Here is a 14873-nt window from a genome sequence, read left to right on the forward strand (position 1 = left end):
AGTTCTTTCTGTCGCCGTTGCTACTGCTCTGGTTTCATCCATTGTCACCTTCTGTCCAGGTTATTGTAAGAACCTCCTGGTCTGCCGGCTTATCCTCCACTACGTCAGCCTCCACAGCCACTGTCACTGCCCTGCTTAAAACATACCAGTGGCATTTCCTTGCACGTAAGACACATCTAAATCCTTACAGGGTCCTGCAGAGTCCCGCCCCTGCCTCCCTCTCCAGCTTAATCTTGCCGTTCTCTCCTCACTCATTCTGGTCCAGCCTCACTGGCCTTCTCCACTGACACACATGGGTTGGAAGGCTGTCCGCTTTCCAAGTCAGTGGGCAGAAACTGGGGCATTACTGAGTATCTTCTTACTCTTTGTCTGTCATCTGCATTTGTGAGGGGAAGCAGGGGTGCATCATGCGACAAAGCCAGGGTAGGAGTTTCTCAGTCCATCTTGCTGGCCTCACAGTTATGGGGGTGCCTCCCAGATTCAGGCTGCCTATTCATTTCAATTTCTAGTGGGATCTCATCTTTTCCAGTCTCAGTAAATATCCTAGTAGAAAGTTAGGAGAGGCTGCTGCCCAGATACCATTTTAAATTAGAACTCTGCGGCAGCTGTAGCATAAAAAGAAAGGAACGAACATCGGCTGAGAGCACTTTAGGTGGCAGAAGCTGCGTTAGATGCCTATGCCCATCGCCGCGGTGAATGCACACAGTACCACTGCAAGGTGTCTATTATTCTGATCGTTTACACGTGGGGCCTTTTAGACTCTTGAGTGGTTCAAATATTTCTCGACCACTTTTTACATAGTCAAAGTACCAGGTGCTGAGAACGCATTTTGAACAAGTCAGATCTTTCCCTGCCCTCATGGAGCTTACAGCTGGTGGGAACACACAACTGGCAGAGCCCAGCACAGAATAAAAATGGGGTCTCAGGTTCAAAAATTATGAAAAGTTTCAAGATGGCAACAGCAGAGCATTAAGCCAAGTGTGGGGTTCTTCTAAACATGGTACCACGTGCCACCACCCAGGCTGCATGTCTACACTGCCTGCCCTGCACAGACAGGAGACAACTGTGACACAGCACAATAAGTGCTGTAACGGGGGAAGCGTGCAGAGGAGGGGAACGGATCCCAGACTTGGGTGTGTGTGTCTATGTGCGGGGGGCGGGTAAGGAAGATAAGGTCAAGAAAGTCTTCCTGAAGAAATTACATCAAAGCTGTAGCTATGGGTTACGGCGGTGGGGAAAGAGGAAAGTGAACAGAGGCAGGTGATGATTTAGAGGTAGAACTGCCTAGATAGGGTGAGGTTAACGTGGGCAGGAGAGGGAGTGTGGAGTCCAGGGAGGTTCTCCATGGGGCATGTGTGCAGATAACCGGTGGGGTGGGGTAGGGGTAGCATGTCATCCACTCATAGAGGGAACGTGGGAGGAGGAATTTGGGTTTAGCATACCTGTGGGACATCCCTGCCATGGTGACTTGTAGGCGATTGGCCACACAAGCTTATGACTCAGGAGAAGGAACTGGGAAGGAGCGAGAATTGGTGTCATCAGCATCTGTTAATCATGGGAACGTGATGTGGATGAGGTTATGGAGAAGGTGGAGAGAGCAGAGAAAGAGGGACTTGGGGAAACCCCTTAGGGGTGGAAATTCTGAGCAGATGGGCCAAGAAAAGTAACCCAGTGAAGCAGTGGAGAGCCACGGTCTGAGCAGGGGGCTGGGTGCTGAGCAACTTGCCTAATCCTCTACTGTGTCAACGCAGGAGAATTGGCTTCAGCCTCTCTCTACCACAGGCGTGTGGTTTGCTCTCAAATCACAGCATCCAAGGGATGTAGCAACCTTGGGCCGAATCTGAGCTGGCACCCGTGTCTAAGAGGCTCAGTCTGGAGGGTGAGGTAGGTGATCCTCCAAGTGTAGGGCAGGGCCCCGGTTCCTGCAGGAGTGTATCTTGCCCCTTGGGGGACACCAGGATGTAACCCTGGGGCAGTGTGGCCAGACACAGAGCAGGTTGTCTGCTCTCTCAGGGAAACAGAAATGCTAATCTGGAGCCTGGTTATGAGGCCTATTCCGAGGTTGGGAGTGAAGCTGCAGCTCCGTGGGCACCCAGCGAGTCATCATTTTCCATGAGCAATGGTAACACTGAGCTCAGGGCAACTAAAACAAATTCAGGGCATTGGAAGCTTCCAACATATGGCCAGCCTTAGAGAGAAGTGACTTAGAAACAGGGTAAACCCGAGCTGGGGGGCAGGGAGGGTCTCAAGATCTGAAGTTGAGTAGATTATACAAGGCAGGAAGCGATAGGTTTGGAGCACACTACTTACGATTGCTGTGAGTTTGGGCAAGTCACACTACCTCTCTGTGCCTCAGTTTCCCCATTATAAACAGGAGATGATGCTGGTACCTACCTCACAGGCTTATTATGAGGATTAAGTGAGTTAATATCTGTAATATTTCAGAGCAGTGCATGTCACACATAATAAGAACTTGAAAATGAAATACATTTTTATCCTTTACATCTCAACTTAAATGCCATTTCTGCCGTGGCAGACACACACCTCCCCTAAGACAAGGCTAGGTTCGCCTTTTATATGATCTCACAGTACTCTGTATTTCCCCTTCATTGCATTTATCAGAAATAAAACTAAATAACTACTCATCTCACTCTACCCCAGATATTGATAGAATGGAAGCTTTATGTCATTCGAAACCACTTTTGCTTTGAGTGCTACTGTATTTTAGCACCCATCACGGTGCTTGGCATGTGACAGGTTCTCAATAAATACTGCTGAATGAGTGAATGAATGAATGAATGAGGATTGTGTCTTCTGAATGCCCAGCATGTGGCACAGCCTGATGCAGGAGGTGCTCCTTAAACGATGGCTGTGTTGAACACTGAACTTAACTAGAACACTCAAGAGAGCCCTAAACTGAAACGAGATTTGGGTCTGACCACCATACAGGTGTTAGTTACAGCCATGGGAGTTGATGTAGGTATATTATGAAAAGTATTAACAAGCGGACAGCATAGGCTCTGGCCGAAGAGAATAGAGGAGCCGCCACAGGTCCTGGTGGCCCTGCCCTGCCGGGTGCTACCACTTTTGTTTCTGGGCCATGGGAAGGCTGAGATGTGGAGAAGGGAGGCATGGTGGGCGGCAGGTGGGAGGTATTCGGCTGGCTCAGAGTAGCGGTTCTTTCCCATCAGATAAGGAAAGAGTGCACTAAGTTAACAACAAGCATGGCTTCACAGGTGCAGAGCGGCTACATGTCAGCCCTGAGCCCTGAAGAGCACATGGGGTAAGAAGAGAGAGTTGACAAGAGGAGTAGTCTTGCGAGCACCCATGTTTAAGAGACACACAGAAGAAATTCCCGTGAAGGAGATTGAGAACAGCTGAGCGATACAAGGGGATTTTTCTTGGATTTTGCCCTAAAACCCACGAAAACTTCTGGAAAAGACTGGTGTACCATGTCAAATGCTACAGTAACCTCAAGCACACGGAAGACCAAAAGCCACCCATTAGGGACACGAATATGAAACTGATGACAGTGGCGTAAATGATGTCAGAGGAAGGATGCTGAGGGCCTCCAGGATACTGATTTACTGGAATGAAGAGTGAGTGAGAAATGAAGTAGATGCAGGTGTAGCTGATCTTCCCTTAGGAAACACCAGGTTACTTGGGTAGAGAGGGCTGCTGGTGTCAAGAGAGTGCCTAGCTATTTATTAATTTACATGTTTGTTTACAAAAAGAGAGAGCCAAGCATACTTAAAACGTATGAAGGGGCCATTTGGAATCAAGTAGCTGAAAATATTGAAGCAAAGATAATGAGTGTACTTGAGTAATAAGTTTGCTGTTATTTGCTGTCTGGAGGGAAGGTAAAGCCAAGATAAGGAATACACTCACTTTTTTTTTTTTTTTAACTGTATGATATCACTTGTAATGTGGAATCTAAACAATAATACAAATGAATGTATATGCAAAACAGAAACAGACTCACAGATATAGAAAACAAACTAGTGCTTACCAAGAGGGGAGGGGCAAGGTAAGGGCTATGGGATTAAGAGATACAAACTACTATGTCTAAAATAGATAAACAAGCAAGATATACTGTATAGCACAGGGAATTATAGCCATTATCTTGTAATAACTTTTAATGGAGCCTTATCTGTAAAAATACTGAATCACTATGCTGTACACCTGAAACTAATGTAATACTGTAAATCAACTATATTTCAATAAAATTTTTTAAATAATACAAATGAATCTATGTACAAAACAGAAACAGATTCACAGACAGAAAACAAACTTATGGTTACCAAAGGAGAGAAGGAGTGGGGGAGGGACAGATTAGGATTGTGCGACTAACAGATGCAAACTATTATACTATATATAAAATAGATAAGCAACAAGGATTTACTGTACAGCACAAGGAATTATATCAAATATCTCGTAGTAACCTATAATGGAATATAATCTGAAAAAGAAAAACTGAATCACTACGCTGTACACCTGAAACTAATACAATATTGTAAATCAACTATACTTCAATTAAAAAAAAATTTTTTTTTAATAGTGGAATTTTGAATCCCCAGGATTTTGTTTCTTTGATTAGAAGTAAATCAGTATTTTTCTGAAATATTCATTGTTCATTAGTATTTCCTTTAAAAGTCTTAAAATTCATTTATATATATAATGCAACACCATTCAAAATCTTAGGGATTGATTTTGAAATTGCTGAAGTGATTGAGAAGAACAAATTACACTTAGAAAATTCTGAAAATGAAGAGTAACAAGGGACTCAGTCTACCAATTAATAGACTTTATCGTAAAGCTACAGAAAATATTAATGCACGTGATTGGCTCAACAACTGGCAAATGGATCAGTTGAACACAGAAAGACCTAAGTATATATGATAATTTGTTAAAAAATGTGTCGTGCCCGTTTCTTTCTCTTCAAAATTGTCACTTGATTAACAACTTGAAAAAAATGCAGAACTTTAACTCGTATCATGCACCAAAGTCTAAATGTAGTAGAGAATTAAGTATAAACAATGATGTCATAAAACTATTAGAAAAAAATTATATGAAAAATTATTGGATTTGAGAATTATAAAAGTTAAAAAGCAAACTTAAAGCAAATATTTTACTTGTTTAAAAGCCTTTAGTATTTAGCCTTTTACCATTATATAATATCTATTTTCTGTTTATTGCTTTTAATCTTAAATGACAATTTTATGTTAATATTGCCACTTCACCATTTCTGGTTTTGTTTATTCACCTAGTATTTTTTTTTCTTTTCTTTTTTTAATTTTTGAATTTTATTTTATTTATTTTTTTATACAACAGGTTCTTATTACTCATCAATTTTATACACATCAGTGTATACATGTCAATCCCAGTCGCCCAATTCATCCCACCACCATCCCCACCCCCCGCGGCTTTCCCCCCTTGGTGTCTATACGTTTGTTCTCTACATCTGTGTCTCAACTTCTGCCCTGCAAACCGGTTCATCTGTACCATTTTTCTAGGTTCCACATATATGCATTAATATACGATATTTGTTTTTCTCTTTCTGACTTACTTCACTCTGTATGACAGTCTCTAGATCCATCCACGTCTCAACAAATGACCCAATTTCATTCCTTTTTATGGCTGAGTAATATTCCACTGTATATATGTACCACATCTTCTTTATCCACTTGTCTGTCGATGGGCATTTAGGTTGCTTCCATGACCTGGCTATTGTAAATAGTGCTGCAATGAACATTGGGGTGCATGTGTCTTTTTGAACTATGGTCTTCTCTGGGTATATGCTCAGTAGTGGGATTGCTGGATCATATGGTAATTCTATTTCTAGTTTTTTAAGGAACCTCCATACTGTTCTCCATACTGGCTGTATCAATTTACATTCCCACCAACAGTGCAAGAGGGTTCCCTTTTCTCCACACCCTCTCCAGCATTTGTTGTTTGTAGATTTTCTGATGATGCCCATTCTAACTGGTGTGAGGTGATACCTCATTGTAGTTTTGATTTGCATTTCTCTAATAATTAGTGATGTTGAGAAGCTTTTCATGTGCTTCTTTGCCATCTGTATGTCTTCTGTGGAGAAATGTCTATTTAGGTCTTCTGCCCATTTTTGGATTGGGTTGTTTGTTTCTTTAATATTGAGCTGCATGAGCTGTTTATATATTTTGGAGATTAATCCTTTGTCTGTTGATTCGTTTGCAAATATTTTTTCCCATTCTGAGGGTTGTCTTTTCGTCTTGTTTGTAGTTTCCTTTGCTGTGCAAAAGCTTTTAAGTTTCATTAGGTCCCATTTGTTTATTTTTGTTTTTATTTCCATTACTCTAGGAGGTGGATCAAAAAATATCTTGCTGTGATTTATGTCAAAGAGTGTTCTTCCTATGTTTTCCTCTAAGAGTTTTATAGTGTCCAGTCTTACATTTAGGTCTCGAATCCATTTTGAGTTTATTTTTGTGTATGGTGTTAGGGAGTGTTCTAATTTTATTCTTTTACATGTAGCTGTCCAGTTTTCCCAGCACCACTTATTGAAGAGGCTGTCTTTTCTCCATTGTCTATCCTTGCCTCCTTTGTCATAGATTAGTTGACCATAGGTGCGTGGGTTTATCTCTGGGCTTTCTATCTTGTTCCATTGATCTATGTTTCTGTTTTTGTGCCAGTACCATATTGTCTTGATTACTGTAACTTTGTAGTATAGTCTGAAGTCAAGGAGTCTGATTCCTCCAGCTCCGTTTTTTTCCCTCAAGACTGCTTTGGCTATTCGGGGTCTTTTGTGTCTCCATACAAATTTTAAGATTTTTTGTTCTAGTTCCGTAAAAAATGCCATTGGTAATTTGATAGGGATTGCATTGAATCTGTAGATTGCTTTGGGTAGTATAGTCATTTTCACAATATTGATTCTTCCAATCCAAGAACATAGTGTATCTCTCCATCTGTTGGTATCATCTTTAATTTCTTTCATCAGTGTCTTATAGTTTTCTGCATACAGGTCTTTTGTCTCCCTAGGTAGGTTTATTCCTAGGTATTTTATTCTTTTTGTTGCAGTGGTAAATGGGAGTGTTTCCTTAATTTCTCTTTCAGATTTTTCATCATTAGTGTATAGGAATGCAAGAGATTTCTGTGTATTAATTTTGTATCCTGCAATTTTACCAAATTCATTGATTAGCTCCAGTAGTTTTCTGGTGGCATTTTTAGGATTCTCTATGTATAGTATCATGTCATCTGCAAACAGTGACAGTCTTACTTCTTCTTTTCCAATTTGTATTCCTTTTATTTCTTTTTCTTCTCTGATTGCCGTGGCTAGGACTTCCAAAACTACATTGAATAATAGTGGTGAGAGTGGATATCCTTGTCCTGTTCCTGATCTTAGAGGAAATGCTTTCAGTTTTTCACCATTGAGAATGATGTTTGCTGTGGGTTTGTCATATATGGCCTTTATTATGTTGAGGTAGGTTCCCCCTATGCCCACTTTCTGGAGAGTTTTTATCATAAATCGGTGTTGAATTTTGTCAAAAGCTTTTTCTGCATCTATTGAGATGATCATATGGTTTTTCTCCTTCAATTTGTTAATATGGTGTATCACATTGATTGATTTGCGTATATTGAAGAATCCTTGCATCCCTGGGATAAATCCCACTTGATCATGGTGTATGATCCTTTTAATGTGTTGTTGGATTCTGTTTGCTAGTATTTTGTTGAGGATTTTTGAATCTATATTCATCAGTGATATTGGTCTGTAATTTCCTTTTTTGTAGTATCTTTGTCTGGTTTTGGTATCTGGGTGATGGTGGCCTCATAGAATGAGTTTGGGAGTGTTCCTTCCTCTGCAATTTTTTGGAAGAGTTTGAGAAGGATGGGTGTTAGCTCTTCTGTAAATGTTTGATAGAATTCATCTGTGAAGCCATCTGGTCCTGGACTTTTGTTTGTTGGAAGATTTTTAATCACAGTTTCAATTTCATTACTTGTGATTGGTCTGTTCATATTTTCTGTTTCTTCCTGGTTCAGTCTTGGAAGGTTATACGTTTCTAAGAATTTGTCCATTTCTTCCAGGTTGTCCATTTTATTGGCATAGAGTTGCTTGTAGTAGTCTCTTAGGATGCTTTGTATTTCGGCGGTGTCTGTTGTAAATTCTCCTTTTTCATTTTTAATTTTATTGATTTGAATCCTCTCCCTCTTTTTCTTGATGAGTCTGGCTAATGGTTTATCAATTTTGTTTATCTTCTCAAAGAACCAGCTTTTAGTTTTATTGATCTTTGCTATTGTTTTCTTTGTTTCTATTTCATTTATTTCCGCTCTGATCTTTATGATTTCTTTCCTTCTGCTAACTTTGGGTTTTGTTTGTTCTTCTTTCTCTAGTTCCTTTAGGTGTAAGGTTAGATTGTTTATTTGAGATTTTTCTTGTTTCTTGAGGTAGGCTTGTATAGCTATAGACTTCCCTCTTAGAACTGCTTTTGCTGCATCCCATAGGTTTTGGATCGTCGTGTTTTCATTGTCATTTGTCTCTAGGTACTTTTTGATTTCCTCTTTGATTTCTTCAGTGATCTCTTGGTTATTTAGTAACCTATTGTTTAGCCTCCATGTGTTTGTGTTTTTTACATTTTTTCCCTGTAACTGATTTCTAATCTCATAGCGTTGTGGTCAGAAAAGATGCTTGATATGATTTCAATTTCCTTAAATTTACTGAGGTTTGATCACCCAAGATGTGATCTATCCTGGAGAATGTTCTGTGCGCACTTGAGAAGAAAGTGTAATCTGCTGTTTTTGGATGGACTGTCCTATAAATATCAATTAAATCTATCTGGTCTATTGTGTCATTTAAAGCTTCTGTTTCCTTATTTATTTTCATTTTGGATGATCTGTCCATTGGTGTAAGTGAGGTGTTAAAGTCCCCCACTATTATTGTGTTACTGTCGATTTCCTCTTTTATAGCTGTTAGCAGTTGCCTTATGCATTGAGGTGTTACAATTGTTATATCTTCTTCTTGGATTGATCCCTTGATCATTATGTAGTGTCCTTCCTTGTCTCTTGTAACATTCTTTATTTTAAAGTCTATTTTATCTGATATGAGTATTGCTACTCCAGCTTTCTTTTGATTCCCATTTGCATGGAATATCTTTTTCCATCCCCTCACTTTCAGTCTGTATGTGTCCCTAGGTCTAAAGTGGGTCTCTTGTAGACAGCATATGTATGGGTCTTGTTTTTGTATCCATTCAGCAAGCCTGTGTCTTTTGGTTGGAGCATTTAATCCATTCACGTTTAAGGTAATTATTGATATGTATGTTTCTATTACCATTTTCTTAATTGTTTTGGGTTTGTTTTTGCAGGTTCTTTTCTTCTCTTGTGTTTCGCATTCAGAGAAGATCCTTTAGCATTTGTTGTAGAGCTGGTTTGGTGGTGCTGAATTCTCTTAGCTTTTGCTTGTCTGTAAAGCTTTTGATTTCTCTATCAAATCTGAATGAGACCCTTGCCGGGTAGAGTAATCTTGGCTGTAGGATCTTCCCTTTCATCTCTTTAAGCATATCATGCCCCTCCCTTCTGGCTTGTAGAGTTTCTGCTGAGAAATCAGCTGTTAACCTTATGGGAGTTCCCTTGTATGTTATTTGTTGTTTTTCCCTTGCTGTTTTCAATAATTTTTCTTTGCCTTTAATTTTTATCAATTTGATTACTACGTGTCTCAGCATGTTTTTCCTTGGGTTTATCCTGTATGGGACTCGCTGCGCTTCCTGGACTTGGGTGGCTATTTCCTTTCCCATGTTAGGGAAGTTTTCGACTATAATCTCTTCAAATATTTTCTCTGGTCCTTTCTCTCTCTCTTCTCCTTCTGGGATCCCTATAATGTGAATGTTGTTGCGTTTAATGTTGTCCCGGAGGTCTCTTAGGCTGTCTTCATTTCTTTTCATTCTTTTTTCTTTATTCTGTTCTGCAGCAGTGAATTCCACCATTCTGTCTTCCAGGTCACTTATCCATTCCTCTGCCTCAGTTATTGTGCTATTGACTCCTTCTAGTGTATTTTTCATTTCAGTTATTGTATTGTTCATCTCTGTTTGTTTGTTCTTTAATTCTTCTAGGTCTTTGTTAAACATTTCTTGCATCTTCTCGATCTTTGCCTCCATTGTTTTTCTGAGGTCCCGGATCGTCTTCACTCTCATTATTCTGAATTCTTTTTCTGGAAGGTTGCCTATCTCCACTTCATTTAGTTGTTTTTCTGGGGTTTTATCTTGTTCCTTCATCTGGTACATAGCCCTCTGCCTTTTCATCTTGTTTATCTTTCTGTGAATGTGGTTTTTTTCCACAGGCTGCAGGATTGTAGTTCTTCTTGCTTCTGCTGTCTGCCCTCTGGTGGATGAGGCTATCTAAGAGGCTTGTGTAAGTTTCTACACTCACTTTTTAAATACATGTCATTCACAAAATAGATTCTATTCTCAGACACAAGAATGTGCTTATTAAGTTACAAGGTCCTGATAGGGAGACTATTTCATATGCTTCATTCTCAGAGAGCAATGCAATAAAATGAGAATAATCAACCAATCAATAAAAAGCACCAGAGGCATGGAGTTACAAAAATAATGCCTGGGGCTTCCCTGGTGGTGCAGTGGTTGAGAATCTGCCTGCCAATGCAGGGGACAAGGGTTCGAGCCCTGGTCTGGGAAGATCCCACGTGCCGCGGAGCGGCTGGGCCCGTGAGCCACAATTGCTGAGCCTGCGCGTCTGGAGCCTGTGCTCCGCAACAAGAGAGGCTGCAATGGTGAGAGGCCCGCGCACCGTGATGAAGAGTGGCCCCCGCTTGCCACAACTGGAGAAAGCCCTCGCACAGAAACGAAGACCCAACACAGCTATAAATAAAAATAAAATAAATAAAATAAAAAAATAATGCCTGGGACAGCAGGGCATGGAGGAGCGCGGCGAGTCCCAGCCGACCGCGGGCTGCAGCGATGTGCGCCCGGGCAGTGATCACAGCTGCGGCGCCCCTTCATGGGCCCCCGAGGACGCCTGGATGGGCACGCACCCTAAGTATTTTGAAATGATGGAATTAGATATAGGAGATGCCACCCAAGTTTATATAGCGTTCTTGGTTTACCTGGACCTCATGGAGAGTAAAAGTTGGCACATGAAGTAAACTGTGTGGGATTACCAGATCTCCAGCTCATCTGCCTTCTTGGTACTGAGAAGGAGAAGGGTTACAGACGGTGGTGCCTACACCCGTCAGTGCTTCCCTCAGCCATAACAGGATAAGGGAGATCTTGAAGGCATCTCGAAAGTTGCAAGGTGATCCAGATTTGCCAATGTCTTTTACTTCTGCCATAGTGGAGTCTGACTCCACAATAGTCTATTACAAACCTACTGATGGATTTATGCTGCCAGATCCTCAGAATATTTCCCTTAGAAGATGACACCTATACTTCCCGATGCTTGCTTTATTCACACAAGATTGGATTGAGACGCCTCAGCCTGATTCATCTTTTATCTCAGAGCTAGTCAGGGTTGACTTAGCTGGGCCCATTCCATAAGTTTTCTTTTCAAGAATAAAACTTTCCCAGATAGAAGAATTAATTTTATTCAAAAATGTAGGCTAGTTGCTCTAGAACTTTCTCATCTGGAGACAGTTTAATTATAGTTGTATACAAGTTTATGCCTAGGGTGTGTTCAAAAGGGGAGAACATTGCTGAGGCTGCCACCTCTTTCCCTTACTCAACCCTCTCAGTGCCTTTTGGTCACTACAGCTAGCCTGGAATGGCATTTCATGCACACTTTGACACCTGGAGAGTTTACTTTAATCTGCTTTTTCATCCCACTAGAAAGTATTCTTTCAACTGGTTTTTTCCATGTTGCAATTACTCTTACTTCCCTCTTTGGTTAACTTTAAATCAAAACTAAAAATATCCTCATCCAGAGTGTAAAATTACATGTCTAGATTAATAGGGACCAGAGAATTGCTACCTACAAGAGTACTGGGTCTTTTTTTTCCATTCTTATTACCACCACCTGTACTGTATCATAGCTAGAATATTACAAGGGAGATAGTAGGGGACAGTGTTAACCTTAAAACCATTTTTCTTAAGTAGACCCAGTTTTTCCACTTTTGTTAATACCTCCCAATTAAGTTGCCTAAAGTATAAACAATTATATGGAAAAGATGTTTCAAGTGACATTTTGGGGCATATAATAGTCCAAATTATAAATGACTTAAAAGTTTAAGGCAAGGGTGAGCAAAATTTTTCTGGAAAGGGCCAGAAAGGAAATATTTTAGGCTTTTCAGGTCATATAGGCTTTCTCACAACTTCTCAGCTCTGCTGTTTGTAGGACAAAAATAACCATAGACAGTATCTAAATGAATGGATATGACTGTATTCCAATAAAACTTATTTGCAAATGCAGGGCCATAGTTTGCCAACCCCTGGTCTGGGGAAATAGTCAATAAACATATATAGCTAATGAATGGTATGTTATGTACCCATTAAAAATTAGTAATGAATATACTGAAAAACATGAGAAAATAATAACAAAAAGCAAGATACAAAAGTGTATGAATGCGTATGATTATGGCTATAAATAACACACCAAGTATATAATAAAAAGATGAGAAAATAAATTACTAACTGGTTATAATAGGATGGCAGAGCAGGAAATGGATGACTTTGTCTTTCTTCAATATTTTAGTTTTTCTCTATTTGTATTACTTTTATAATAAAAATGTTTTAAAATAAATAAATAAAAATAATGCCTGGATCAGAAGGGAACAAATGAGTAGGAAAAAAAAAAGCAATGAAAATAACAAACTTACAGGATACTGCCAAATAGGGACTTGAAGGAAAAATATATTGCTCTAGATATTCCTATATTCAAAATAAGGTATCTGAAGCATTACGAGAGAAGACTGTGCTTACACTAACTTTAAAAAAATGTAGAAAGTAGCCAGCCAAACAAACGGAAGAGGGAGATAAAATCCAAAGCAGAAAAAAATTGGAAAAACACAAAAAGCAAATCTGATGAACACCTTAATACATGCTAAGAGAAACGCAATTCAAAGTATAACCGCTGCAGATGATTTCAGAGAGTATAAAGAGCAGTTGGCAAAATTAAAGCAGAACAATAATGGCTGCCACTTATTTATCAGCTCCGATAAATAATCTCTTATCTTTACAACAACTCTGTAATAGAGAGAATTTTTTTCTTCATTTTACTTGTAAGGAAACTAAAGCTCAGAGAGAATAGGAATTTAGTCATAAATGAAGCTGTTTTCTCTACACCCAGTTGTCTCTGTTGGGAAAAGAGACAAGGCAGAGAAAAGGGAGAAAAAAATGTGAAGGGCAATGATGGCGAGCTCACAGCCCAGATTTTTATGCACATTTCAAAATGATCATTATAAAAATCTATTAGAACTCAGTCAAATACAAAAAATTACCTATGATTAACATATGATAAACGTTTGAATAGCTTAGTATTTTCTTCAGACTCTCCAGGAATATCTACTTTGTACCTTATTCTCCACCCCTATTACTTCATTAATTCTTTTTTTTTTTTTTTGGCCACGCCATGCGGCTTGCGGGATCTTAGCTCCCCTACCAGGGGCTGAACCTGGGTCCTCAGCCGTGAAAGCAGGGAGTCCTAACCACTGGATCACCAGGGAATTCCCACATTAAATCGTTATAAAATTCTGAGAAGAGCATTTTTACTTATTCCTGTTTAACAGATGAGGAAACCGAGAACTAGAAAAATGAATGACCTGCCAAGGATCATATAGCAAGTGAGTGGCAGGGCTGAGACTCACCCTAATGTCTACTGTTCTAATATCATAGGATTCTTTTTTAAATTAAATCTATTATTTTTATTGAGATATAATTTATACACCACCAGAAATCCACGCTTCAAAGGCTACAGCTCGGTGATTTTCAGTATTTTCACAAGGTTGTACAATCATCACCACCATCTAGTTCTGGAATATTTTACCACCCCACCAAGAAAACTGGTACCTGTTAGCAGTCACTCTCCTCCCCCAGCCCCTGGCAACCGCTAATTTATTTTCTGTTTGTATGGATTTGCTTAGTCTGGACATTTCATACAAATGGACTCATAAATATACGGCCTTTTATGTCTGTCTTCTTTTACTTACCATAATGTTTTCAAGTTTCATCCCTGTTGTAGCAGGTATCTCAGGATTTAAGAGTTAGGAGAAAACTTATTAGACATCTTCTACCAAATCCTCTCACTTTACAGATGGAGAAACTGAGACCTAACATACCCCATATATTCAGTGACACACAAGTCCCCTACCTCCTAATCCTGTGTTTTTTCAACACACTACTAATACCAAGACAATCAGAATAATAAAAAAGAGATTCCACAAATAGATAAAAATATCACATTAATTTGACATACCATATATTAGAAAAAGCACAGGTAAGAAAATCTGATATTTTGTTAAAGGTTTTCCATTTCTGTAAGGAATCCCATAAATCATTTACTTCACGTGACACCTGAACGGCACCAGATGCTTGTGTAGGGAAACAGGGCGTAGTTCCCACAGCATATTACATGACCTGAAGTTAGATTTTACTTTCTATGTACAAAGGTAACTATTTAAAACAAAAAGTCTGAATTACCCTTAGTGAAAGTTCCAAATTTTCTCCTCCCCAGAGATTCATGCCCTTGTCGTACTGTCCGATTTCATTAAAATAATGCCTGTTTATAGCAAAAATTCCTCCAGCCATTGCAGGTGACCTAGAAAGGACACACAAATATTCAATTTATTCCATAAATTCAGTCATTATGGATTTTGGCCAAAACTATATTAAATATTAGTGATAACAGTTAAAAACTAGAAAACACCCATATTAACTAACACCAAAATTATCTTAATATACATTGAA

The 14873-nt window shown here is 39.4% G+C and overlaps 1 protein-coding gene and 1 pseudogene across 1 annotated transcript in view; one reads left to right on the forward strand and one right to left on the reverse strand.

Annotated features, from left to right (window-relative positions):
* The window catches only part of GALNTL5 (polypeptide N-acetylgalactosaminyltransferase like 5), an 80739-nt gene that overhangs the window by 7576 nt on the left and 58290 nt on the right, over positions 1–14873 (reverse strand). Inside the window, exon 6 of the mRNA XM_036863620.1 lies at positions 14607–14724. Coding sequence (XP_036719515.1) covers positions 14607–14724 — 118 coding nt within the window. The remainder of the gene's footprint in view (positions 1–14606; positions 14725–14873) is intronic.
* LOC118900827 lies at positions 10895–11396 on the forward strand (annotated as a pseudogene).

Source organism: Balaenoptera musculus, chromosome 9 (genome assembly GCF_009873245.2).
Source record: "Balaenoptera musculus isolate JJ_BM4_2016_0621 chromosome 9, mBalMus1.pri.v3, whole genome shotgun sequence".
NCBI lineage: Eukaryota > Metazoa > Chordata > Mammalia > Artiodactyla > Balaenopteridae > Balaenoptera > Balaenoptera musculus.